This window comes from Monodelphis domestica, chromosome 1 (assembly GCF_027887165.1).
Source record: "Monodelphis domestica isolate mMonDom1 chromosome 1, mMonDom1.pri, whole genome shotgun sequence".
Taxonomy (NCBI): Eukaryota; Metazoa; Chordata; class Mammalia; order Didelphimorphia; family Didelphidae; genus Monodelphis; species Monodelphis domestica.
In genome coordinates, this window is record NC_077227.1 from 233,064,431 (window position 1) to 233,089,081 (window position 24,651).

The 24,651-nt window shown below is 41.0% G+C and overlaps 1 protein-coding gene across 21 annotated transcripts in view; it reads left to right on the plus strand.

The window, feature by feature from the left end:
- The window catches only part of FOXN3 (forkhead box N3), a 547,426-nt gene extending 532,288 nt beyond the window's left edge, over positions 1-15,138 (plus strand). For all 21 annotated transcript variants that reach the window (XM_056810542.1, XM_056810551.1, XM_056810553.1 and 18 more), the window contains one exon: positions 7,059-15,138. In XM_056810542.1, coding sequence (XP_056666520.1) covers positions 7,059-7,608 — 550 coding nt within the window. In that variant the 3' untranslated portion in view covers positions 7,609-15,138. The remainder of the gene's footprint in view (positions 1-7,058) is intronic.
- The last annotated feature ends 9,513 nt before the right edge of the window (positions 15,139-24,651 follow it).

Below are 24,651 nucleotides of genomic sequence, written 5' to 3' on the forward strand. Positions count from 1 at the left end.
AAAGACTGAGGAGCAGAGTTTGTGGCACATGGGGCTTGGGACGCCAGTTGTTACGGGAGGTGCGGTGGTGGCCTGGTGTTGGTGTTCACACGCAGCAGCAAGACGTCGACGTCACTCATCTTCAAAGGTGGCGGCGGCATGGTGAATGTGGGTTCACCAGCTGCTTCTGTCAGAGGCAGCGAGTTCTAGTTGCTTTGGTGTAATGCCAGCCCACTTCAAGTGTGACTTTACCTGATCCTTGAATCTTTTCTTTGGCCGGCCTTGTTTCCTGAGTCCAGCTGACAGTTCACCATAGAATACCTGTCTTGGTATTCGCTGTGGGTCCATTTGGATGACGTGTCCAGACCATCGTCGCTGGGTTTTGAGGACCATGACTTCGATGCTGGTGGAGTTGGCTCTGTCGAGGACTTCCTGGTTGGTGATTCGGTCCTGCCATCGGATCCTCATGATTGACCAGAGAGAGCGTTGGTGGAATTGCTCCAGCTGTTTCATGTGCTTCCAGTACAGTGTCCATGTCTCGCAACCATACAGGAGCGAGCTGAGGACCACTGCGTTATACACTTTGAGCTTCATAGCGTTGTACACTTTGGAGCGCAGCTGCCCGAGTGCCTGGCTGGCCTTTTGGATCCTGGCATTAATCTCGTGGTCTAGGGACCGGTCGTTGGCTATGGTGCTGCCCAGGTACTTGAAAGAGTTGACGTTAGAAAGCTGCATGCCGTTGATTGTAATGCACGGCTGGTTCGTTGGCCTCTCTGGTGCAGGTTGGAACAGTACCACTGTTTTGCTGAGGCTGATAGTCAGGCCAAACAGTTTTGTTGTGGTAGAGAACCTGTCCACAATGGTTTGAAGATGATTTTCTTGGTGGACCACGAGAGCACAGTCATCTGCAAAGAGAGCTTCCAGGATGAGTCTCTCTGTTGTCTTTGTTTTTTGCAGTCAGGCAGCGAAGGTCGAATAGTGAGCCATCCAGACAGTATTTGATATAGACGCCCAGGTCTAGATCCATCACAGCATGTCATAATACTTGGGTGAAAAATAGGTTGAATAGTACCGGAGTGAGGACACAGCCTTGTTTCATGCCATTGGAGATGTTGAAGCAATCAGAAGTCTCTCCACCAGATAGGACTTCCCCTGTCATGTCGACATGAAAGAGCTGGATCAGTTTGACGAATTTTGCTGGGCAACTGAGCTTGCTGAGGATCACCCACAATGCGTCCCTGTTCACTGTGTCAGACGCCTTTGTCAGGTCTATGAAGACAATGTAGAGACTTAGGTTCTGCTCAAGGCATTTTTCCTGCATTTGCCTCACCATGAAGACCATGTCAATGGTGCTGCAATCTGGTCGGAAGCCACATTGTGATTCAGGCAGGTTCTCTGAAACAGATGACAGGGGTCTGTTGAGTATAACACGGGCGAGGATCTTTCCAGCAGTGGAGAGTAGTGAGATGCCTCTGTAGTTGTCACAGGCTGCTCGTGAGCCTTTGTTCTTGTATAGGGCTATGATGGAGGCATCTCTGAGTTCTGGGGGCATGTCTTCCTCTTACCATATGCTGGTCAGCACTATATGGCCTTGTACACCTCGGTTGGGATCCCGTCTTTACCGGGTGCCTTGCCTGCACTCATTTATTTAATGGCTTTTTGGACTTCCTCTATTGAAGGAGGGACGTCAAGTTGTTCAATGGTGCGGTTTGGGGGGGATCTGGTCAAGGGTTCTTTGGTCGACTGAAGAAGGTCGGTTGAGAAGCTGACTGAAGTGTTCTTTCCACCTGTTGCTGATGCCTTTCTTATCTTTTATGAGAGTGTTATTGTCAGAGGATAGCAAGGGAGTAGTGGTGGGTTTTAATGGCCCATAGACAGTCTTGAGGGCACTGAAAAATTGTTTGTAGTTTTTCGTATCAGCAAAACGCTGGATTTCTTCTGCCTTTTTTTCCCACCATCGGCCTTGCTTCTTCCTGATCTCACGCTGAGCCGTGGCTTGGAGAGACTTGAATCTGTCCTTTTTAGGAACAGAGTTTGGGTTATTTTGCCACTCCATAAAGGCTTTGTTCTTTTTGCTCAGTAGGTCTTCAATAGCAGTGTTGTTCTTGTCGAACCAGTCCTGGTGGTTGCGTTGTTTGGGGCCTAGGACTGCCTTTGAGATTTCCTTCACTGCGTCTCTGAACTGGTTCCATTTCTCGGTTGAGTTTCCAGTGAGTGGTCCCTTGGCAGACAGCTTGTCGTCCAGGCAGGACTGGAATGTTTGCAAATAAGATGGATCTCTAAGATGACTCAAGTTGTAAAATGCGTTTTGGATTGCAAGGCGCAATGCACATTTGAAGAGTCGCTCTAACCAATCGGTGGTCTGTCCATTCAGCTCCTTTCATGGCTCTGGTGATCTTTACATCCTGGATGTCTCGCCGGTGTACAATGATGTAGTCAATGAGATGCCACTGTTTTGATCGTGGGTGCATCCACGTTGTTTTATATTTGTTCGCCATTCTGAACACAGTGTTTGTGATGGTGAGTTCGAACTCTTAGCATTTAATGAGTAGCAGTAGGCTGTTGTTGTTCATTTTGCCCACGCCGTGTTTGCCGAGCACTCCTTTCCATCTGTCATGATCCTGGCCAACGAGGGCGTTGAAGTCTCCCAGTAGTATCAGCTTGTCGTTGGTGGGCACTGAGTTCAGGACGGCACTCAGGTCAGAGTAGAACTGCTCGATGGTCTCCTCTGTGCTGGTCTGTGTTGGGGCATATGCGCTGATGATTGTGGCATACTGGTCTTTGCTGAGAGGTAAACGGATCTTCGTGAGCCTCTCGCTGATGCCCACAGGCAGGTCTGGCAGCTGTTTGAGCAAACTGGTCTTGATAGCCAGGCCAACACCGTGGATTCTGTCTTCATTTGTGACTCTACCTTTCCAGAAGAAGGTGTATCCAGTGGTGGGTTCACTGAGTGATCCCTCTTCTGGTAGGCGTGTTTCGCTTAAGGCTGCGATGTCGATGTTCTGTCGTGCCAGTTCTTTACCGATTAGAGCTGTTCTCTCAGTTCTTGGGGTATTCTCTCTGTCAAGTAATGTCCTGATGTTCCATGCTCCTAGTAGGAGTTTCTTTGTATTTTTTCTTTGATTTTGACCGCTTAAAGGGATGACCCGCCAGCTGCGGTGTGCTGACCGGGTGTTTGTAGGGTAGGCAATGTTTGGGACACCTTTTCTAGTCCCCTCCCTTGATTAGGGTGAGCAGTGCTGTCCTAGAGAGGGCTGCTCAGTCACCCAGGATGCTGCCGAACATCCCTGCTGCCCTACAGGGCCGAGCGACCACTGGTCCGTGGGCCGCCTACGTGCAGGATCTGACTACAACTGCCAGTGGTCACCTCCACCTGTTGCGTCGCCACTACCCCATCGCCGCAGGTCTTGAAGTGCACAAAGATACTTGTGCGTGAAGGAGATTTAAGTGGAAAAGTCAGTGCACAGAGACAGTCCCACTCTCTCGGCATTGGAAGCCTGGGTCCAGTGGCACCAAAAATTGTTACGTCTGGAGACTTCCTCAACTGCATTGGATGGCCGTGTTGTCTTTTGTGCTCCAACACGCCCTGAGCACTCCACAGTGCTTTGCTGCGTCACCATCTCAGCCGTTTAAACTTCTTATTGGTTTCTTCCACCTGTTCCGCCGAAGCAGTCTTCACATGCTGGGTGAGCAAAGCCCTGGTTCACCAGGGGTCAATAACCCAATGGCTACCCTCACAAGGTTTGGCCGGCCTGTCGAAGCCGTTGCCCGGGGTGTGGCCGCTGCCACATGCTATCTGCTACTAGGAGCCACAAGTGAGAGCTGGGTGCCAGGTGGGGGTCAGAGGCTGGAGAGCTGCCCTAGGAGGGCACAACAAGTCCTCCATACCAGAGATACTACTCCTCCCTGAGCACCCCATATACCCCTCTAGCCTCCGACACTTCCTAACTGTGTGAACCTGGGCAAGTCACTGAACCCCTGTTGCCTAACCCTTACTCTCTTCTGCCTTAGGTGGAAAGCAAGGGTTTTTTTGTTTGTTTGTTTGTTTGTTTTTTATTTTTTAATTTATCAAGAGCCTTCTAGGTTCTAGGCACTCTGGACATGTAAAGACAGAAAGATAGCAATCCCTGCCTTTAATGAGCTTATAGTCTCTCTAGGGAAACGATTTGTATCCATATAAGTTTATATAAAACTTGAAGCAAATAGAATATAATTTGGGAGTTTGGGGAGGGGGAGGGGCATTCAAATGTTATTAAAATTCTCTGGAAACTGTATATTAATAATTAATTGTAAAAGTTAGAGAAAGAAGATCACACAGTCCGCCAGCCACCCCTCATTCACCTGAGTTGGCCTTCTTGTCTCCATTCACCAGCCAAAAGCAGCAGGACCCCCCCCCCCCCAACACCCACAAAGTGGCCCTCACTTCCTCAGTCCCCTTCCTCCTAAAGTCACAGATGTCACTCCTTCTGGGTCTCTCTTTGGTCAGACTTGACTGTAGTCCAGGTCGCAGGCCTGGGGTCAGCCTCCTCCGGAGGAGGCTAGGGCGTCACAAGACCTCCGGTGTCCCCCCACAGTATGCTTGGGTGCTTAGTCAAAGAGTGGGGCTGATACCATCCAAAATGGGTTCTCAGACAGAATATGGTTAGAATTTATATTGCATTCACACCAAGGAAGCCTCCGTGAGGAGAAGACCCTGGAGCTGGGCTCTGAAGTAAGATAGGAACCCTAAGAAGTGACAGCGAGGCCAAAAGTTCCTTCCAGGTGGGGGATGCCTACAAAGTCATTGTGGTGGGAAAAGGGAGGGAGAGGGAGTGTTACCCGGCTATTTAAGTGTAGCAAACACATTTAAATGGGGGGGGAGGGATAGTAAGGCTAGTTTGACTGGACCTGAAAGTTCAAAAAGCTGCTTTTATTAAGCTCCTACTGTGTGTCAGGCATTGTACCAAGCGCTTTAAAAATATCTCATTTGATCCTCACAGCAACTATGGGAGGGTTAAAGGGAAATAATGTGTAATCATCCTGGAAAAGCATTTGGAGCCAGCTGGCAGGGAGCTTTGAACACCAAAGAGAGAAGCTCGTACTTTATCCCAGAAGCAGTCAGGAGCATCCGCTCTAACCGCAGTACGGCCCCACTGTCTTCCTTACTCTTCCTGCATTCTCCTACCTCTCTTGGCTTTATCCCCGAGCCCAGAATGCCCTCGCTCCTCACCTCTGGCCCCCAGGAAGCCTCATTCCCTTCCAGCCTCAGCCTTCTGCATCAATAATGTAACCCCTGACCTCTAGAGGGGCCGTGATAGTAGAGAGAAAGGAAATAGGTGTCAGAAGGGCCACAAAGTCCTAAGTAAAAAGCCTTGGCTGTGTGTTGTGTAAATTTTAAAAATTAATATTCAATACTCTTAGGTATTATATTTAATAATATTTATTAATATTTAGCTTGAAGCAAAGGGAAAGTAAAAGGCTAGAGAAACCCGAGAGCTCACCAGCCTTCCACGTGGAAAAGAGAACAAGAGGGTGGAGCCACTTCCATTATATACAAACAAGGGAAGGATACACATACACAAAGAGGAAAGGGAATTTGGGGGATGAGGAAAGAATTCTGGGAGATGAAGTCCAAAGAGTACAAAATTTCCATTTCTACAATTGGAAATGGGGAACAGTGAGGAACCAAAGATGGTGCCAACATTATTGACTTGGACACCAGGAACCATGATTCCAGATGTGTGTTTTAGGGAAGAGATAACAAGTTCTGTTTTAAACATGGTTGATTTTGAAATGAGTATGGGGTATTCACTGAGAAATAGGCCCCCTAGATATTTAGTAGTTAAGGATTTAAGTCCTTAGTTAAGTCCTAAGTATTTAGGACTTAAGAGAGAGGCCAGGGCTGGATATTTAGATCTTCTTTGTTGTTGAGTTGTTTTAGTGGTGCCAACTCTTCATGAGTCTATTTGGGGTTTTCTTGGCAAAGATATTGGAGTGGTTTGCCATTTCCGTCTCTGACTTATTTTTATAGAGACGGAAACTGAGACGAATAGGGTGAAGTGAATTTGTCCAGGGTCATACGTCTAAGATGTGTCTAAGACTGGATTTGAACTCATGTCCTCCTAATTCTAGGGACCACGCTCTATCCTTTGCGCACCTTCTAACTGCTCCAGAACATCATAGTAATAGAATGTTAGAACTCAGAAGGTATTTTATTAATCATCTGTATCAGAGGTCAACAAGCTACTGCCTCTGCAAGTCACATCGAGCTCACCGCTTAGTTTTATGCAATTATGAACTAAGAATGGTTTGTCATCCCAGATCTATTAGAGACTGCTGCCCCTGTTTACAGAGGAAGATGCTCCCCAAATTACTTGTGAACCTAATATCCAGCTCCAAAGGAACAAGTGGGAGAGAAGTAGACCGGTCTTCATAGATGAACATTCTACCAACTCTTCTCTCTATTCCTAGCCTAATAATTTAGTCTAGACTTAAAATTTATATTATTTTTATGTTGTGTCTAATTTATATACTTATTTTTATTACTATATTTATATATAGTATATTATATTTTTATATTATTATTATTACATACATAATTGTTTATATTTATATACAATTTATATTTATAATGCTGGCCAAAAAACCCAACTTTTTCTGTGGAAAATGATCTGCCTTCTCATTCACCTTCAAGTGCCCATCCATGCCAACATCAGACCCTTATTCCTTTTCAGACCTTTTCCATAGTCATTTCTGGTTCGTGCTTTTCATTTCTGGTAATGAATTTGCTTCCTCTGCCGTTGAGGAAGTGTTGTTTTGACTCCCTAGTTGTCCACATTGAATGAAAACATCATTGATGGAAGATAAACATGGGTTATTGAGGCATCCATGGGAGGGACCAGTTCTTCCCAAATCCTCTACTTTCTCTGATAGGATTTGTGATATTCTCTCAAGTGTAGCAATGCCAACTTAATATACAAATTAATAAAATAATACCAGGCTTAATCTTGAATGACTTTTTTCTATAGTCAAAAGCAAAAAAAGTTTGCTTCTTTTTCCCCCTGCCTCTGTTTTGATGCCATACTTTCTCTTTTCCTCAGGAATGGCATGACCAATTGCCGGATGCGGACAGAAAGCGAGCAGTCCTGCGGCTCCCCGGTCGTCAGCGGTGACCCAAAGGAAGATCACAATTATAGTAGTGCCAAATCTTCCAACCCCAGGAGCACCTCCCCAACCAGTGACTCCATTTCTTCTTCCTCCGCCGACGACCATTACGAGTTTGCCACAAAGGGCAGCCACGAGGGCAGCGAGGGCAGCGAGATCAGCTTCCAGAGCCACGAGAGCCATAGCGAAACAGAAGAAGATGACAGGAAGCAGAACAGAAAGGAGACCAAGGATTCTTTAGCTGACAGTGGGTATGCGTCCCAGCACAAGAAACGGCAGCATTTATCCAAGGTGAGGAAAGTCCCTAGTGATACGCTGCCTCTTAAAAAGCGACGCACAGAGAAGCCCCCCGAGAGTGATGATGAGGAGATGAAGGAAGCAGCTGGCTCTCTCTTACACCTAGCAGGAATCCGATCCTGCTTGAACAACATCACCAATCGGACGGCAAAGGGGCAGAAAGAGCAAAAGGAAACCACAAAAAATTAAAACAAATCAATGATTTGTTTTGAACTTACTAAAAAAATTTTTTTTTTTGTTTCAGCACGTCAGGAGAATTCTAATGATTTGTGGCAATATCAGCAATTTTTTTTTCCTTTTGGTTTTGTTTATTTTATTTTTTTTGGACCCTTAAGATTTTTTTTATTTTTAAAGGAGATTGAAGCCATAGAACTCATACTGACACTCAGCTGTTTTACAAAAGCTTTTCATTATCTGAAGACAAAAACCGTAAAAGCCAAAATTTACATTGCTTTCTCCAGCTTGTCAGAAATACATGGTTGAATATGCCGTGACACCCACATTAATGAATTGGAAGGAAGTACAATTTGGCACCAGTTATCCCTTGGCACCTAGAGGAGATGTGCACAAATCAATCATTGGTCAGGCCCAGCCCCTAGGATTAAGAAATTTAAATGATCACACAATTGGGTTAATGAGTTGAATGTGAATTAAGGAGATTTGGGGAAAGGAGGAAGCCCTTCCGTCTTGACAGAACCAGGAACCAGCCAGTGGCCCTGTGGGTTCCAGTGGTGCCGTTGCAAGTCTGGAATTGCCACATGTCAGGCATAGTTGTTTCCTGCTTTTTACATACCCTGTGGCTTGGAAATGTAAAGACTGATGCTTTTTTAAGTGGTGGAAACTGAACTGTGTATGTGATGGGTTTCAGTGAATGATGAGAAGAAATAGGGCAAATTGTTAGAGATCTCGCTAATCATTGAATTCTGTCTTCTATAGTAAATTCAGAAGCCATAAACCCGAAGATTGGCACTGCGTACAAAAAGTAATAACAATAATGCAGAGAACAAGCTATGTCTTCTTAACTGCCTGAGTGAAAAGCAATCAAGTCTAAGAAATTACAGTAGATATTAAGGAAGGAAATAATGATGCAGATTTTTTTCTGTGGATCAAAAATAGTTGATCTAATTTTAAAAAAATTTAAAAGCTACAAAACCTGCCATTAGTATTATGATGTGTTAAAAAAAATTTTTTTTGTTTTCAAGGCGTATTGGTGGACAAGAAAATAAAAATCTACCAAAAAGAGCTCCTAAGCTGCCCTCAGAAATGGAGATTGCAGTTAATGTCAGTCAGGATTCATCTGTGCAAAAATCATTGATTTCCAGATTCACCCAGTATAGCCAGCAAGAATATATGATCCACAGTGCATGGATTCCTTTGAGGAAAACAAAACAAGAAATCACAAAAACAAAAAAAAAACAAAAACAAAAAAAAACTTTTTTTATTCAAAGATAACAAAGTTCTTGTAAGGTAAATAATGTATTTAGCATGAAGCATGAATTATTTTCATATAAATATAGAAAATAGAGAAAAGGCTATGCCTCTAATTTTTAAGCCTTTAGGCTTAGAAGTTTTTTGTTTTTTGTTCTGGATGGTTTTTTTTTTTTGGGTATTTTTTTTGTTTTGTTTTGTTTTGTTTTATTTTGGTTTTTTGAAGCAGGTGTTTAAGGTTTAACCTTCTTCAGGGACAAACACTGACTGTTGGGGAATTTACTCTGCAATATATATAAATATATATATATATAAATAAACTCCACGCTCTGGTAGGGCTTGGATGGTTGAACTATACTGCCTTGTCTGAACATTCAGCCCCCCTTCTCCCACCCCACCCCACCCCCAACTCCCCGACTTCTCTGTTTAAAAAAGTGTGTCCTTTCTCTTTGTCTGTAAATGTCTAACATGACGCAATAATTTGAGGGCAAATTTAGTAGTGAGTGTGTATGATAGAATCAAGAGAATAATGGGAAGCTGAAACTGAGAAAATCATGATGATTTGGTTCTAGGATAGATGGCAGTGAATAATTATGCAAATTTGCCCCTAAGGAGGAAGAAGAAATTGCTAACAGGCCTTATCTGATGATGATGTGAGATACATGGTACTATGTTCAGGAGGGAGTGACACTGTGGTGGAAATGCTACTCCCAGGACATTCTATAGTAACAATAGAATTTAACAAGAGGCGAGAGGAAGCCTCTGGTCTCCATTTCCTCAGCACTCTAGAATCTTATCCTAATATCATCTGAATTAGGAGGATACAGCACAACAGGACAACCTAGTTAAAAACAGAAACCTCTCATATTTTTCCATTTGTTTGAAAAAATGCAAATAGGCCCCTAAGATCTTGGGTCTTTTTTTCTCCTTTTCAAAACCTCAAAGAGCTAACAAAAGAAAGATCTGATTTTTTTTTTCCTCCCACCTCTTCGGTGAATTGAAATTAAAACAAACCAATTACCACCTGATATAGAAGGGACTCAGTGGGTAATTTTGATTAAGAAATGGAAGGCACATGCAAAGGGTTCAGACCCATCTGCTGGTTTTTGGTAAGAGGATGGAAGGCTTTTCAGTCAAAGTGAGACGACCAATTGACCCACACCACAAAGCTGTTTCCCTCTGATTAGGTAAAGAGAGGAAGTCTTTCTTTTCTCAATATACCACAAATAGAACCATTTAATTGGACCTGAATTCACCTTTTGTTGATTTAGCAGCATTACCCAGACAAGATTCTGTCACTGAAGTGTGGGTCCTTTTTTTGTCTGGATAAATGGAGACAGAAACGGAGGCGATCTAGTCTCTCATTCTCACCTAAGATCCCTCCAACCATGAAGGAGATCATCCATAGGTGGAATGAATCGGAGTTCTCTTTCCAGCTATCTTGTCCTCGTTTAATAGGAGATTCCCCCACCTCAGCCTCTCTCTCCCTCTAAATCACAAGTGTTGTGTTCTTTACTCTTGAACCACTCTTTTGCTTAAATACCTCAATCAGCCACTTTCCAAGTGTCATTTTCCCCAAGCCTCCCTCTTTGGGGCAACTTTAGCAGGGGCTCTTTCTTCTCCTCTTTATCATTTCGAAGGTTACGCATGGTGCATAACCAAAAGAAGTGTCAGTCCAGAATCCTGGGATCCGAGTTGGAAGGCGCCTCCGAGGGCCGGTCCCGCTCGACCCATCTGAGGCCAAGCGTCTCCTCTGGAACAAACATGAAACCAGGTGTTCAGCTTTTCCGGGAAGACCACTGCTATGGTGGAACCTACTATCTCTTGAAGAAGCTCTTTCAACAGTAGCTGTAATTATTAGGAAGGTTTTTCCTTCCACACGCCGAAATGTGTGTCTCTCTTACTTCCTGTTGCCCCCTCGTTCTGCCCTCCAAGGCCGAGTTTAATCTCTTCTCCACCTCGTCTCCCTTTGGTTCTCTTTCCCCCTCTTCCATCCCAGTGATCCCCATCTGGCATGATCTTCAAGGCCTTTCATTCTCCTGGTCGCCCTCCTCTGGATTACCCTCTATCATAGTCATGTTCTTAAAAATGTGGCGCCCCAAACTGAGCACAATACTCCAGATGGGGTCTGAGAAGGGCAAAATGCACTGGGATTTTCCCTTCCCTTTTTCTGGAAACTATGCCTGTCTAAATGTAGCACATGATCCTATTCGATTTTCTTATTTTTTTAGCTACAGTATTCCTTTGTTCACTCACGAACCCCTAAGTGTTGGGGTGTTTGTGTTTTTTTCCCCCAATTAACTACAGTTTGGCCACACCTGACCCATTTTGAACTCGGGACATTAAATTTTGAAGCCATCCCAAGATTTTATTTACATTTTCCCCTAACAAATTTCATCTCGGGGGCAGAGATTGAGATTGCCCCCAGTTAAGGGGGGCATTGTGAGCCAAGTGTAGAGACGGGAGGTCCTGAGTTCAAATGTGGCCTCAGATACTCTTCTGCCTTAGAACCAATTATATTGATACAGTATTGATTCCAAGATAGAACGTAAGGGTTGTTTGGTTTTTCCTTTGGTTTTTTTTAAAATAAATTTCATCTCTTTAATTTCTGCATTCATGTCCTTGCCTTTTGGGATCTCCTGGGCTCCTGATTCTGCCATCCAATGTGCTGGCAAGTCCTCTGAGCTTTGGGTGATCTGCAAATGGGTCACTTGCATATATAAGTCTTTTATCCCAAGTCTTTTTGGTTAATGCTCTATTGGGCACCTTCCAAACTATCATCCAGCCATGAATGACTTCTTTAGGGCTAACCTGTTTCAGGTGTCTCTGACTCAGTGTGATTGAGTCCCATCTTTTCTGCATTACTAGCCTGAAAGACACTGTCCCAGACTTCCTTTAACCCTGAGGTAATCTCTCCCCTACCAACCTGCACTTTTAGCATAGATAAAAGAGTCACTTGCCTTGGCCAAAAGATAAACCATGGTATACTCTATGCAGATCCCTGTAAAATTCACCTTGTACCCCATGCTTTCTCACTCTTGCCAGTAGCTCTAGCAGGGCCAACTCCCCTGAAAAGCAATTACATTTCACATTTTAAAAGAAATTGTTCAGCAATGAACCTGGGTGGGAGGAGGAGGAGGAGGAGGAGGAAGCGCTCTTTGGATGTACCTAGTTGAAGGACAAGATGGTTGGCGCTTTTGAACCCAAAGGGACAGGAGACCCCCAGTGCATTTAAACATTTAAGCGAAGCTCTGTTTGTGAAAGAATATTTTGAATAAACTTAATACACTTTAGGCCTAAAATTCCCTTCCGAACTTTTGATCATTCAACTTCCAATACCTATTTATTTATTAGTTTGCCCATTCTGTTTTGATCATTGGTCTTTTGGATCATGGTGGTTCCAGTGGTTCAGTTCTATTTCAACAGCATCAAAAGCTACCTTAAGTGGCCTAGAACACATTTGTACTCTAACCTAGAATCACATATTATTGGCTCTGATATATTTAAGAGAATATCTTCACATTTTTTTATTAAATGATATACATTTTACCCAATTTTTTTATCCTCTTGTCATTGAATCTTTCCTCAAAACTCAGAAAGAGGAATTATATTATTGATCCCCTTCCCTGCCCATAGTGTTCTAAAACCTCTCGCTTTCCTCCACAACAGATATTTAAGTTTCCAGGAATTCTTTGGTGCAATTACACCAGACTTCCACGTAGGAAGTTGCCAAATCTTTGTTGCAGTTGAAACCCCCCTGCCCCCCAAATCCCCCAGCTGAGCAAGCTATGAGCAATTTTTGACCTGATCCAATCATGGCAATTGTTTAAAGCCATTGTAAAAGCTATGTAACTAAACATGAAAGAAATCTGTAACAGGTCTGGCCTGAGAATCCTTTACCTTTTCTAAATCCAATTCGGGTGTTTGGAGCTAGCATAATTGTTCCTGGTGAATGCCTTGAGTGAGATGCAGGAAACACTGAACTATAAATCCCTAGAGCTTCTAGAGAGAAAATCCTTTTTGATGGCTTCTCACCTCCCCCAAAAAGTCCTGCTATACAAAAGGACTGACCAGTGTCCAAGTGACATCAAACCTATTCCTGAGTGTCATTCCCATACTGTGTTCATGGGCCTTCAGCCACTCACTGAATGGACCGAATGGAAAGGTAACCAGAATTTATGCAACAGGTGACCTAATGAGAAGAATTTAGCATATGGAATTGGATTAAACGTATTTTGTTTTGGGTTGGTTGTTTTTTTTTTTTGGTTTGTTTTTCTAACCCACCTCATTGCATTTAGAATGGGAATGGTTTCTTTGTGGTGGATCACAGCTGCCCGGATATTATAATTTTTTTTTTAATATAGACAAGCAATTTAATCTTCTAGATTTTGCCACCAAAAGACCCTTTGGACCACGTACATCCTCCTCTTGACCATGCCCGCATTATCAGTGTTGACTGTTAAATCCCCAGTATCATAGTTCACAGCCCTCCAGTTATCTATCAAACACTGTTATGCACATAATCCAGCACTGTGATCTAATTTAAATAATACTTTTTTATTATTTATACTACTATAGATGATAGACATCAACACTTTTTTGCTATATAACCTAAGTAATAACCCTCTTTTAGTTACCTGCCAAACTCTGAGATTGTTTGGTTTCTCTTGCAGTTAGCACAGCTACAACAATGTCGTAACAATGTCTTTTTTTCCTTCGTAATGTGTAAATCAAAAGTATATACATTATGTGTGTGGTTTCTGTTTCAAGCTGGAGTTTTGCAAGGATTTACACATAACATTCAGTGTTCTGTATACTTTTGTGAATCCATCTGTCAATCCTTTCTTCCTTGGAGCAAGCACCAACCAAGGTTGGTAATTCTTTTCCTTTTTGTTCGTTTTTTTTCCTCTCTATTCTTCCCTCATACTGGTTTATTCTTGAATTAAGCACAGAATTGTCAACTGGGTTGCTTTATCATTAATAGTGTACTCAACATTGTGATTCTTCCATGTTTCGACAAATAAGTGCTAATTTCACTGACCAAAAATTAAGGGAAGGATGAGGAAAACAGAATAAAGAAAAACAGAACAACTCTTAAAAGTCCAAACCTAATGTGTCTATGGTGCTGCATCATTGCTGTTGCACATTTGAAAATCAGAGATGTTACGATCACTTCTGACTTACCGTGCTAACAAGTAGCCTTCCTCTTTTGTTGTTGTTGTCGTCATGATCATTGAAACCAAGAATATTTATTTGGAAAGATATGAACAGTGTTGTATTTTTTTCCCCTCTGTATTGCATTTGCAACAGGTGCAGAATGGCCTTCTCTACCTTTTGCAAAGTAATTGATTTTCCATATTGGATTCACAAAGACTTCGATATGGTTGAGCTAGCATACCTAGCAATCATATTTCATCCTTTTTTATTACTATGGCCTGAAATCCCCAATCCCTTCTTGTAGATTGAAACTGAGCTCACTTTCAGTTATTTAAACCTGGAACACTTCTCGAGTATGTTATATGAAGGCCATTTATTTAAGGTCATGTTGTCTGACATTCAGTAACCAATTTCACATCTGTATCATTCACACTCACTACTTTAACTGCCGTGGTAAAAATATCAAGGGGAAAAAAAGTATTTGTGTGTCTGGAAAACATTCTACGCCAGTACTTTTTTTTGCTCTGAATCTGTAACACTTCTGAGTTTTGTTTTTTGTTTTGTTTTGTTTAACAAAGAGGAAAATAAAGTGATAAAGCAATCAAAAGACTGAGAGGTTTAGGATCGATGCTTAGGGGTCAGTTGACCTTCACCGGTCAATAACCTTACCTGGCCAAATTAATTTTAGTTGAGAAGTAACTTTTCAAAAGCCAATTTTTTTTCTCGTATTTGCTGTATGAAACTGCCAATATCACGAATAGAAAATGAGAACCACGATGGAAGAAGAAAAAGTAATGTTAAGTTGTATTTTTGTGTTACCTAAGTGAGCAGTCCGAAGGCAAGAGCAAGCAGCTGAACTTTAGGGAATGAGATGGTGTTGATTTAGAGGCATACATACCTGCATTTTACATTTTCTTGATGTGTAATCATATTGCCAAAGACAAACTATTTCATCAATTATTGTAAATAACACTTTTCCCCAAACCTACCATAAAGTTTCTGTGATGTATTGTCTTCCAGTTGCAATAAAAATTACTGAGTTGCATCAATTGAAGAAAAAAATAGTAGTATTGTGTGTACTGACTCTCAATATGTAAATGCTGAGCAGTAAAATAATTTATATTTCTTACCTGCTTTTAGGGCGTCTGCTTGTTTTTGTAGTACAGTTTTAGCGCCTAAGCCATATGATACCCAATCTGCCCTGCTTACCCCTAATCTGATGGAATATAACTTTGCTCTCAAGAAACCTTCCATTTACTGTTGGAATAAATTAAGGGAGGCATCGAGGCAACCTCCTACAAGATGTCCATGAGGCTGGGTTCCCCAGACTTCAGCCCAGCGGCCCCATGTTTATCAGATTTCTCCATCACCACCCTAACCTATCTTGACGATCCTCTAAGATGAAAGGTCAGAATGGATCACTTGCTCATAGAAAGTCATCCCCAGTTAGTCCATTTTGGTTTCTAAGGCTGTGTGAGACCTTAAAATCAGGGATCCAGAAATTTCATCCACAGTCCTTGTGGCTTGTCTCTCACCTCTAGAGGACCACCATCACCCTGAGCCCAAGGAATAAAGGGAAAGAATGTCAGAGGCAGGTTACAAGCTGTGTTTTGTGGGCCTCCCACCCCCACCTCAACTGTCTAGAACTGTCATCTGGGAAAATGATCTGTGTCTTCCTGACATACCATACTCCCAGGACAGATGCTCTCTTTGGAAATCTTGTTTTGGACTTTCCCTACCATATATTCTTTCACAGTGACCCGTCATCTTTTGGGAGGGATAGGATTTGATTTTTGCAAAGAGCACAAAGATCCAAAGCCAATTCTGATGAATGAGTGTTGTTTTGTTTTTATTTTTTAAATCCTTAATTGTTTACCTTTTCACTGATCAGAAAAGAATATTAAATATATTCGCTGAACCCCTTATAGTAAATAGAATGCAGAGGATATGTGGGTACATTCTACAGCAGGGATTCTTAAAACTGAAGTCTCTGAATTTTAACATTTTGGTAACTTTTTAACAGGCTTCCTTTGTAATCCTACTTCATTTAATGCATTTTAAAATGCCCCAATAAGGCATCTAGGAGCTTCACCAAACTGCCAGAGGAGTCCATGACATAAAAAAGGGTAAGAACTCCCTGCCCTAGAAGCTTTAAGACCTTTATTCACAGGGCAGACAAGCTATGAAAAGTTAAATAACAATGAAAGAATTTTTTTCAACATTGCAAAACAATGGGACAAGAATTGCTGATGAATTGCCAAATTAATCATGCAGAGTAATGAGGCCATTTTCTTGTGAAGCTCATGTGGGGCTCTCATAATGGTTCCAAAGAGGGATTCTAAAAATGCTCTGAGCAACTATTGGAATAAATATGTCGCCATCCAGGGTAGTTACTTTGGAAGATGACACACTCGTTTGAATGGTAAAACTGTAGTGTATTTAAAAATCCAATTTTGGATGAATGCCCAGTTTGAGTATTTAAAGCAATTTACAAATTTTCTTCCTTTTGGATAATCTAGACACGAGATTTCCCACTTCTTAGCTTCATGGTCATCATGCGTATTTCTCGCCTGTTCCCCTAAGGTCTTCTGGCTCTCTCTAGACTGCTTTTCTTGATTTCTGTCTCCCTCTACGCTAAGAAATAAAACATAATAATGTCCCCACGACCTCTGCCAGGGAGGGTGGGGACGGGTGACAAGAAGCTATCACTCCAAAATACCACTTATTCTGTGATCCCTTCATGTATTCTCCCCAACACTGCATCATCACAAGCAATGTCATGATCACATCCTTGGCATTATCCATGTGCTATAAGCCCACCAGTGCCTGAATGTCTTTCTGGAGTTCTGGCAGAAATGGATGGCAATGGATCACACACGTTTTTAATAAAAAAGGAAAAGTATTCATTCTATTGGTCAATTCTGACATTTTCCCCCCTCTTCCTTTTTAAGTAAAACATTATTTCTTTTGTGGGATGGCTTTGCAAGAAGGGAAGTTATACCAGGGAAAATTAGGTGCTGTCCAAAAAAAAACAAAAACACAAATAATTTATTTGTAAAATGGAAAAAGATGCGCACATAAAAAAGCAATTATTTCCAAAAGAAAGAGTTGCCGCTTTTAAGTGCTACATTGGGGGGGGGGGGGGTAAATGCAGTGCAATTCCTACAATTCCCAAAAAAGCATGTCTCCATCTGGGTGCCCTTTGAACTGAATTATAGGATGCCTGCCATTTTTTGTGTTATAAACCCTTATGCCAATCTGGTGAAGCCTTTTGATCCTTTCTCAGAATCATTGAAATGATTGAAGGATATACTAAATTTCAGTGAAGTTAGTAAAAATATATAATTTTTGGCTCCAAGTTCTTAAACCCCCTGAAATCTATTCACAGACCCCCTTAGAACAGCATTAGTGAATCTTTGGTACATGTGCCAGAGTATGCCAGAAGGGGCTACTCCCCTCCCCAGGTGGGGAAAGCTCACAGGCAGGTTATGGGTTGCCATTTGGGCACTCCATCTCTTAAGAGGTTCTCTATCTCTGCCTTACAAGATGCATGGACCCCAGTTTAAGAAGGGATCCTGACCCCTTATTTGAGATGTTGAAATCATTTCTTTAATGAACACCCAATTTATGTGGTTGAAACAATTTATAGTTTCTTTTAATTTTTGAATAATCCAGAGCAATACCAGCCTATTTCCCTCTCCCTATTAATGGAGAATAAATGTGAAAAAATTCAATGGGATTAAAAAAAAAAACAAAAAACCTCTTTGTCTTGAAAGAACAATGTTATCCATTGTCTCCCTGGAAGCCAGAGTTTAGGAACAATTCCTTTTCTTGTATCTTTTCTGAAAGGGTAGTGGAGACTTTGAAAGACAAATGTGTGTAGATGAAATTACTGCCTCTTCCCACCTCCCATGTAAGAGAAAAACATTCTAAATCATTAAAAAATGGTATCACCGAAGAATTTACTACTGGATTTGCTACACTCAAATCATTTTAAAGGGCCATCAGAATGAAATCTATTGCCAATAGAAATAATGTCTAGAATGAGGGAGATCTGTCCAAATATTCATCAATCATAAAACATCCGCTTTGGAAGGAGCCCTCAGCCTGCTCTCCACTGCATTGGTTGGATTCCTTCTGGAGTACTGGGTTCCTCTTAGTTCTAGTCTCTGTAGATTGAATATTACCCTGGAGAACATTCTCAAGGGGTGTGGAGGGGCTTTGAAATCGTGCCATGAAGAACAAATAAACTCGGATTATTGATCCTAAGGAAGAGATGCCTTATGGAGAACAATAATGCTCTCCCCAAGGAGAGCTAAGACCAAATGAGTATAGATTTATAGTGAAACATAATGGGAATTATTTTAAGTGGTCATCTTTAAAAACAGATTTTTAACAGAAATAGGTAGATAATTAGATAGAAGACCCATCCATTTTATTTCCTTGATCTCTAATAAATTTATGTGAACCTGCATGCCTTTACTTGCACAATCATTTATTAAATGCCTATCATTATCCTAGGCGCTGTGCTAAGTGCTGATGAATCCTAAGACCAAAGAAGGAAGCAATAGTTGCTCTGAAGAACCTTTCATTCAGAGGCAGCTAGGTGGATTGAGAACCAGGACTAGAGATGAGATACTGGGTTCAAAGTTGACCTCAGATTTTTCCTAGATGTGTGATATGGGCAAGTCATTTAACCCCAAGTCCCTAGTCCTTACCACTTTTTTGTTTTGGAACCAATACTTACTATTAATTCCAAGATGTAAGATAAGGTTTACCCTCCCACCTCACCCCGCCCCCCAAAAAACCCAAACCCTGTACTTCTAGGGGAAGATGTATAGGCAGATTAATAAATATATCATTCTGAAGCTATTTAGGTTAGCACCAACTAGATGTAGAGGGTTCAAGAAAAGCACTTTTGTAATTAATACACGTTGTCCCTTCAAGGAAGAGAAATGTCCTGAAAATCAAGAGATGAGAAAGGGATGAATACCAGGAATGGCAACCGAGGAGTACATACCAAGCATGGAGGCCAACCTGTTCTATGGTGTGGAGATAGGAGGGAAGAGCGTTGGGTTCTAGAAATACTTGGTCAACGTTTGGATGAAACATAGAATGCACAAAAGGGAATTGAATGGATAGGTAGGTTGGAGCCAGATTCTGCTTGGCCTTAAATAACAGGTAGAAAGGTTCATACTCTATCCTATTGACCAGATAGAGTACCTAATGATTTTTTTGTGTAGGGTACAACATAGGGCTGTGTTTTAAGATTATTTTGGCATCTCTTGTGTGGAGAATGAATTAGAGGAGAGAATGAAAGCAGAGACCAATTAGAATTCTATTTTCTTTTAAATTATAAGAGAGGGCTCTCTGGGAATGAGGAACAGGATGGGAAATTTTTAAGTGATATAAAAACAAAAAATATCAATACATTTTAAAAAGACTTGAATGAGGCCAGTGGCCGTTTGAGAGAAGAGAAAGTGATACCTACAAGAAATTTGGTGGCAGTAGGCAAGGTGAGGTCACTGACCGGATAGGGGAGAGGCAAGAGTCAAGAAATGCTACAAGAGTATAAATGCAGGTTATTGGGAGGATAACTGGGTCCTCATCAGAAATAAGGATGTTTAGAGGAGGGGTAGGTTTAGGAGTGGGAGATGATGAGTTCCTTTTTGACCACGAGTTTGAAATGCCATTGGGGACATTCAGTTAGAGATGTCTGGCAGATAGTCAATACAGGACTATGAACCCAGCCCATGATGTTTATCATTTACAAACTCTAGGTCTGAGAAGTAGAAACTAAATGAATTACAAGTACAATACTCCCCTTTAAAAAAAAAAAAACAAACTTACATTCCACCTTAGAATCAATACTATGTATTGATTCCAAAGCAATAGAGTGGTAAGGGCTAGGGCAATGGGGGTTAAGTGACTTGCCCAGGATTGACCAGATTTTAATCCAGGACCTCCCATCTCTAAGTCTGGTTCTCTATCCATTGAGCCATCTAGCTTCCCCATACAAGAAACCTTAAATCTCCACATTCTAAAAAAATCAATGTCAGGAGATCTTGAACCATCACTTTTATAACATTATCACATATAGTTTAGTAATATGCTTTTTATAATTTTTAGTAATATACTTCATATTTTTATTTTGTATTTGATTTTTGATGTTCAGAAATGTCCAGTGCTATTTCTTGGCAATTGCAGAATCCCAGCTGAAAAAGAACCACACATTCCATCTAGTCCAATTCAAACCCACCACAATATCTGTGACATGTTCAATAATCCAGCTCTTATCTCTTATCTTAGAGATGAGGAAACTGAGGCCCAGAGGGGTTAATTGACTTGCCTGAAGTCATATAGATAGTAAATAACCAAGTTAAGACTCAAAAGCAGTTACTCCAAATCAGCTTCTTTCCCCCAACAGGCTGCCCATGTTTAATAACCAAGTAGCCACATGTCATATGTAATGTGTAAAAAATAGGGATCAGACTTTGGACACAATTTGATCTTTTGCAATTGTTCCTTAATCTGCATCAAAAGGCCTCAGTTCTGGTCGCAGCTCTTCACTATACGACTTTGGCAAGTCAATTCCTCCTTTTGGATGAGACTAATGTCCCTTCCAGCCTTGAGATTCTGTGATTCTGATTTAGTGTACTATGTACTGTTTGTGTCCCCTTAATGCAAGAAAATATATCTTATACTTGTATTTTTTCAGCTCATAAAAAAAAAAAATCAAGGGTATTGATCTGTAAAATATTCCAAAAGGGATTAAGGGTGGAAAGTCAGTCATTCAATAATATTTAGTTGGTGTCTACTATCTGCCAGGCATTGTGCTAAGTGCTAAAGCTGCAAAGTAAAATAGAAGACCCTCCTTGTTCTTAGAGCTCTCAGTCTCATGGGGGAAGACAATATATAGAAAGAAGGATACCCATAATAGGGAGGAGGGGCTGGACAGGGGCTACTGAGGAACTGAGTTTTGGGATTGATGTGATTTTGCAAGATGATGAGATTCCAGGAAGTATCGGGAATCTTGGTGGGACACGGCTGCCCTGGACACCCTCCTTAAGCAGAAAATCTGGGAAGAAGTCCAGGATGTAAAGTCAGAGAACTTATTTTCAGATCCCACCCCTGAGAAGCACTATGACCCTGAGCAAGATACTCTCTCCACCTCAGTGTCCTCATTTATAAAAAAAGGGGATTGGTCTTGAAATCCCTTCTATGGGCTCTTCTAAATCTGTATATCAAAGCCAGTGAACAGTGTGATGCAGAAAAAAGGTTAAATTTGGAGTCAGAGAATCTAATGTTCAATTTCTGCCTCTTCTGCTCATTCTTAGGCCCCTTCAGACTCCAAATTTTAGGATCCGATTCAGTCAAGGACCCTTTTATATATTTACAGTGTGTCCTTTTCAAAAGAGAAATTGAAATTTGGTCTTCTGACCCCCCAAAGTCAACTAGTTTTGGGGGGAAGAAAATGGTCTGTAAACCTTCAGAGTGCTACAGAAAAAGGAATCTGTATCCTAGCAAGTTTTATCTCCAGTCTATACCTTCTTTCTCCCATGTGTCACCTGAGAAATTCAAAATGGGCACACTTTGGATGCCTTGCCTGAACTGTATGGGAATGAGGGGCTGCCTAAATTCATAGCATAGGGGAGGACTCTTTTTTTCAAAGATGGAAGATCCACGAAGGCACGAGTCGTGTCTTATGCCTCTCCCCATCACCCACAAAGCCAAGCATAAATCAGATTTGATAGCTAACATTTATATAATGACTTCCATTAACAAAGACCTTCACTTATATTATTTCATATGAATCTTTAACAGCCCAATGAGGTATGATGAGAGAATTTTAGAATTTAGAAAATCTTTTAGTCTAACCCTCTCTTTGTTGTTGAGGGAACTAGGGTCAGTCACTCAGTCATCAAACATTTATTAAGTGCCTACTATGGACCAAGAATTGTGCCAAGTCCCGAGGAAACAGGAAGATGAAAGTCCTTGCCCTCCAAAAGCTCACAATCTAATGTGGAGAGAACAACTATGAACAAACAAGTTATATAGATGATAAATAGGAAATAATCAAGAGAAAGAAGGCACTAGAATTAAGAGGGATTGGGATAGGCTTCCTGTAGGAAGAGGTGTTTTAAAGGGGTCTTGAAGGTAGCCAGGAGGCAGAGATGAGGATGGAGAGCATTTCCACTCTTAAGGAACATCCAGCAAAAATTCCCAGCATCAGGAGATGAAGTGTCTTGGGTCCATCGTCAGCAAGATCAGGCAGGGTCCCTGGATCGACAAATGTGTGAGAGTTGTTATCTCTATTTGGAGGATGAGGGGAAGGGTCCAGAACGAAGATTTCAACCGTATTAGGGATTCCTGGTGTGGAAACTTCCTCCTCCAATACATATTGACAACTTAGCTATAATTTATCATCTCAGAGAGTTGCCTTGGTATCCTTGTTTTACAGACCAAGAAATAAGGGTCTAAAGAGTTTGAAAAAAGTTACTAAGGTCACTTCAAATATACAACTCTTTCCACTATGTTGGTTAGGTCAATAAGTATCCAATAAATAATGTATATGAATGAAAGAATAGATGGATAAATGAATGAAAGAATGAATATTAGGAAACTGGTCTAAGCCCTTTGTTTTATATAGATTCAGAAGCTGGGCCCTAGCTGGACTTAGAACACAGGCCCCCCTATTCTCGGTGGCAACTGCCTCTGCACCACCCAGCTGGATCTGGTAGACCAGGCAGTATTCAGAAATACCCTGAATCCCTTACAATTTGGCTCTGTTGCTTGTTTTCTACTTGCTCAGGGATTTGGGAACTCATTTTCAAATAGGAAATCAAATAATGTGAAGGTGGCAACGCAGGCACCGTTTTGGGCAAAGAATTCTCCAACCTTCTCTGACGGTGACAATCAATGTTCTCCCCCAGCTTTTAATGCCAATCAATTCTCTCTCCAGGTCTTTAGTAAATAAATGTCATCAGGAACAATTGCATTTTGTAAAAACTGGTTGCTAGCCCTGAGTTTGCAGCTTCCTCCAACTGATGAAAGACATAACATCTTGTTAGCTCTGTTTTCAGTCAATTAGGCAATATGCACAGATGTACAAGGAATATTCTTCCTGGGCCAGTTATTCAGTGAGGGTGGCAGCTTCACTAATCAGAACAAGAGAGCAAGGTCTATGTGCTTGCCTACTTGAGAAACAGGATGAAAGACTAGAACCGCCTGAATGGGGAGCTCAATTTAGTACAGGTCACCCCGCCCGTACTACAGAGGAGACCTAGAGTAAGAAATACATAGAGATTCATTCATTCATTCATTCATGTGACAAGATTCAATAAAAATTCAGTACTTCCTGTGGGTAGAGAATTCCAGACTCTAAAAGCAACAACATTTTTTCACAGAAAATATAAAATGACAATTTTTTTAAAAGAGTAGATTACTTGAACATGTCATTGAAAATCCCAGGGAAACAACAAATTCACAATCCAAAAAAGGAGTACAAGGGAAAGATTCTTGAAAATTAATGTAGATAAAATAGAAAATTAAAAAGCTTCCAAAGTTACAAACCAGATGAAAAGCTGATCCTTTGAAAAAAAGTTAATAAACTCAACAAACTTTTAAACTGTCCAAAAACTAGAGGAAAATCAAATGATTGAAATTTAAAAATTGAATATATTGAGTTCACATCAGAAAGGAAATAGAAAGGATCATCACAACCTGACATATACAATTATATGCCAGAAAAACCAAGAATCTCAAGGAAATGAATGATTACCTACAAAAGCATAAAGTACCTACATTAGCCAAACCAAAAATCAAAATCTTATACAACCTATTCTCAGATAATAGAATTTAAAAAGTAATAAAGGAATTGTCAAAGTGGGAGGAAAAAGGGACCTTGGTCCAGATGGATTTACATGTGCATTCTATTAAATGTTTGAAAAGCTATTAATAAATAAGCTACACAAATTCTTCTTGATAACTGACAGAGAACTTTGCCAACTCCCTTTTGTGAAACCAATATGGTCCTCACAATTAAACGAGGATGGGACAAAACAGAGAAGTAACTATAGGCCAATATCACTAATGAATATTGATGCAAACACTTTAAATAAAATCCTATAAAATACTATAACAATACATTTTTAATTATTCTCTTTGAAAAGTTTGATTTATACTAGGGATAAAGAGATTGTTCAATATTAGGAAAACCATTAACAGAATTAATCAAAATCAAACCACATTATTATATAAACATATTAAAAAAATTTTTTAAACAAAATATATAAATATAATGGACCTTTGGATGATTTATATACAAAAACAAAAAAAAAAAGGTAAGTCAGAAAGAAAGCAAAAGCAAAATAAACCAATGACTACCCCCTGAATGAATATGGGACTAAATATGGAACAACAAACTAGGAATCCCAGGATTGCTCTCTCCACTTCAGGAACAAAGGAAAAAAAAAACACTTGGAGCAGCCAATCTCAGTGCAGCACCAAGAATAACTCCATATATATATATATAATAACTACAGCCCCCCACCAGGGCCTCTCTTCCATGAGAGTCTAGGGTGCAAGATGTGGGAGGAATACCAAATCTTTGCCCCTTGAAAGGTGTCTGAGGATCTATTCTCCTTG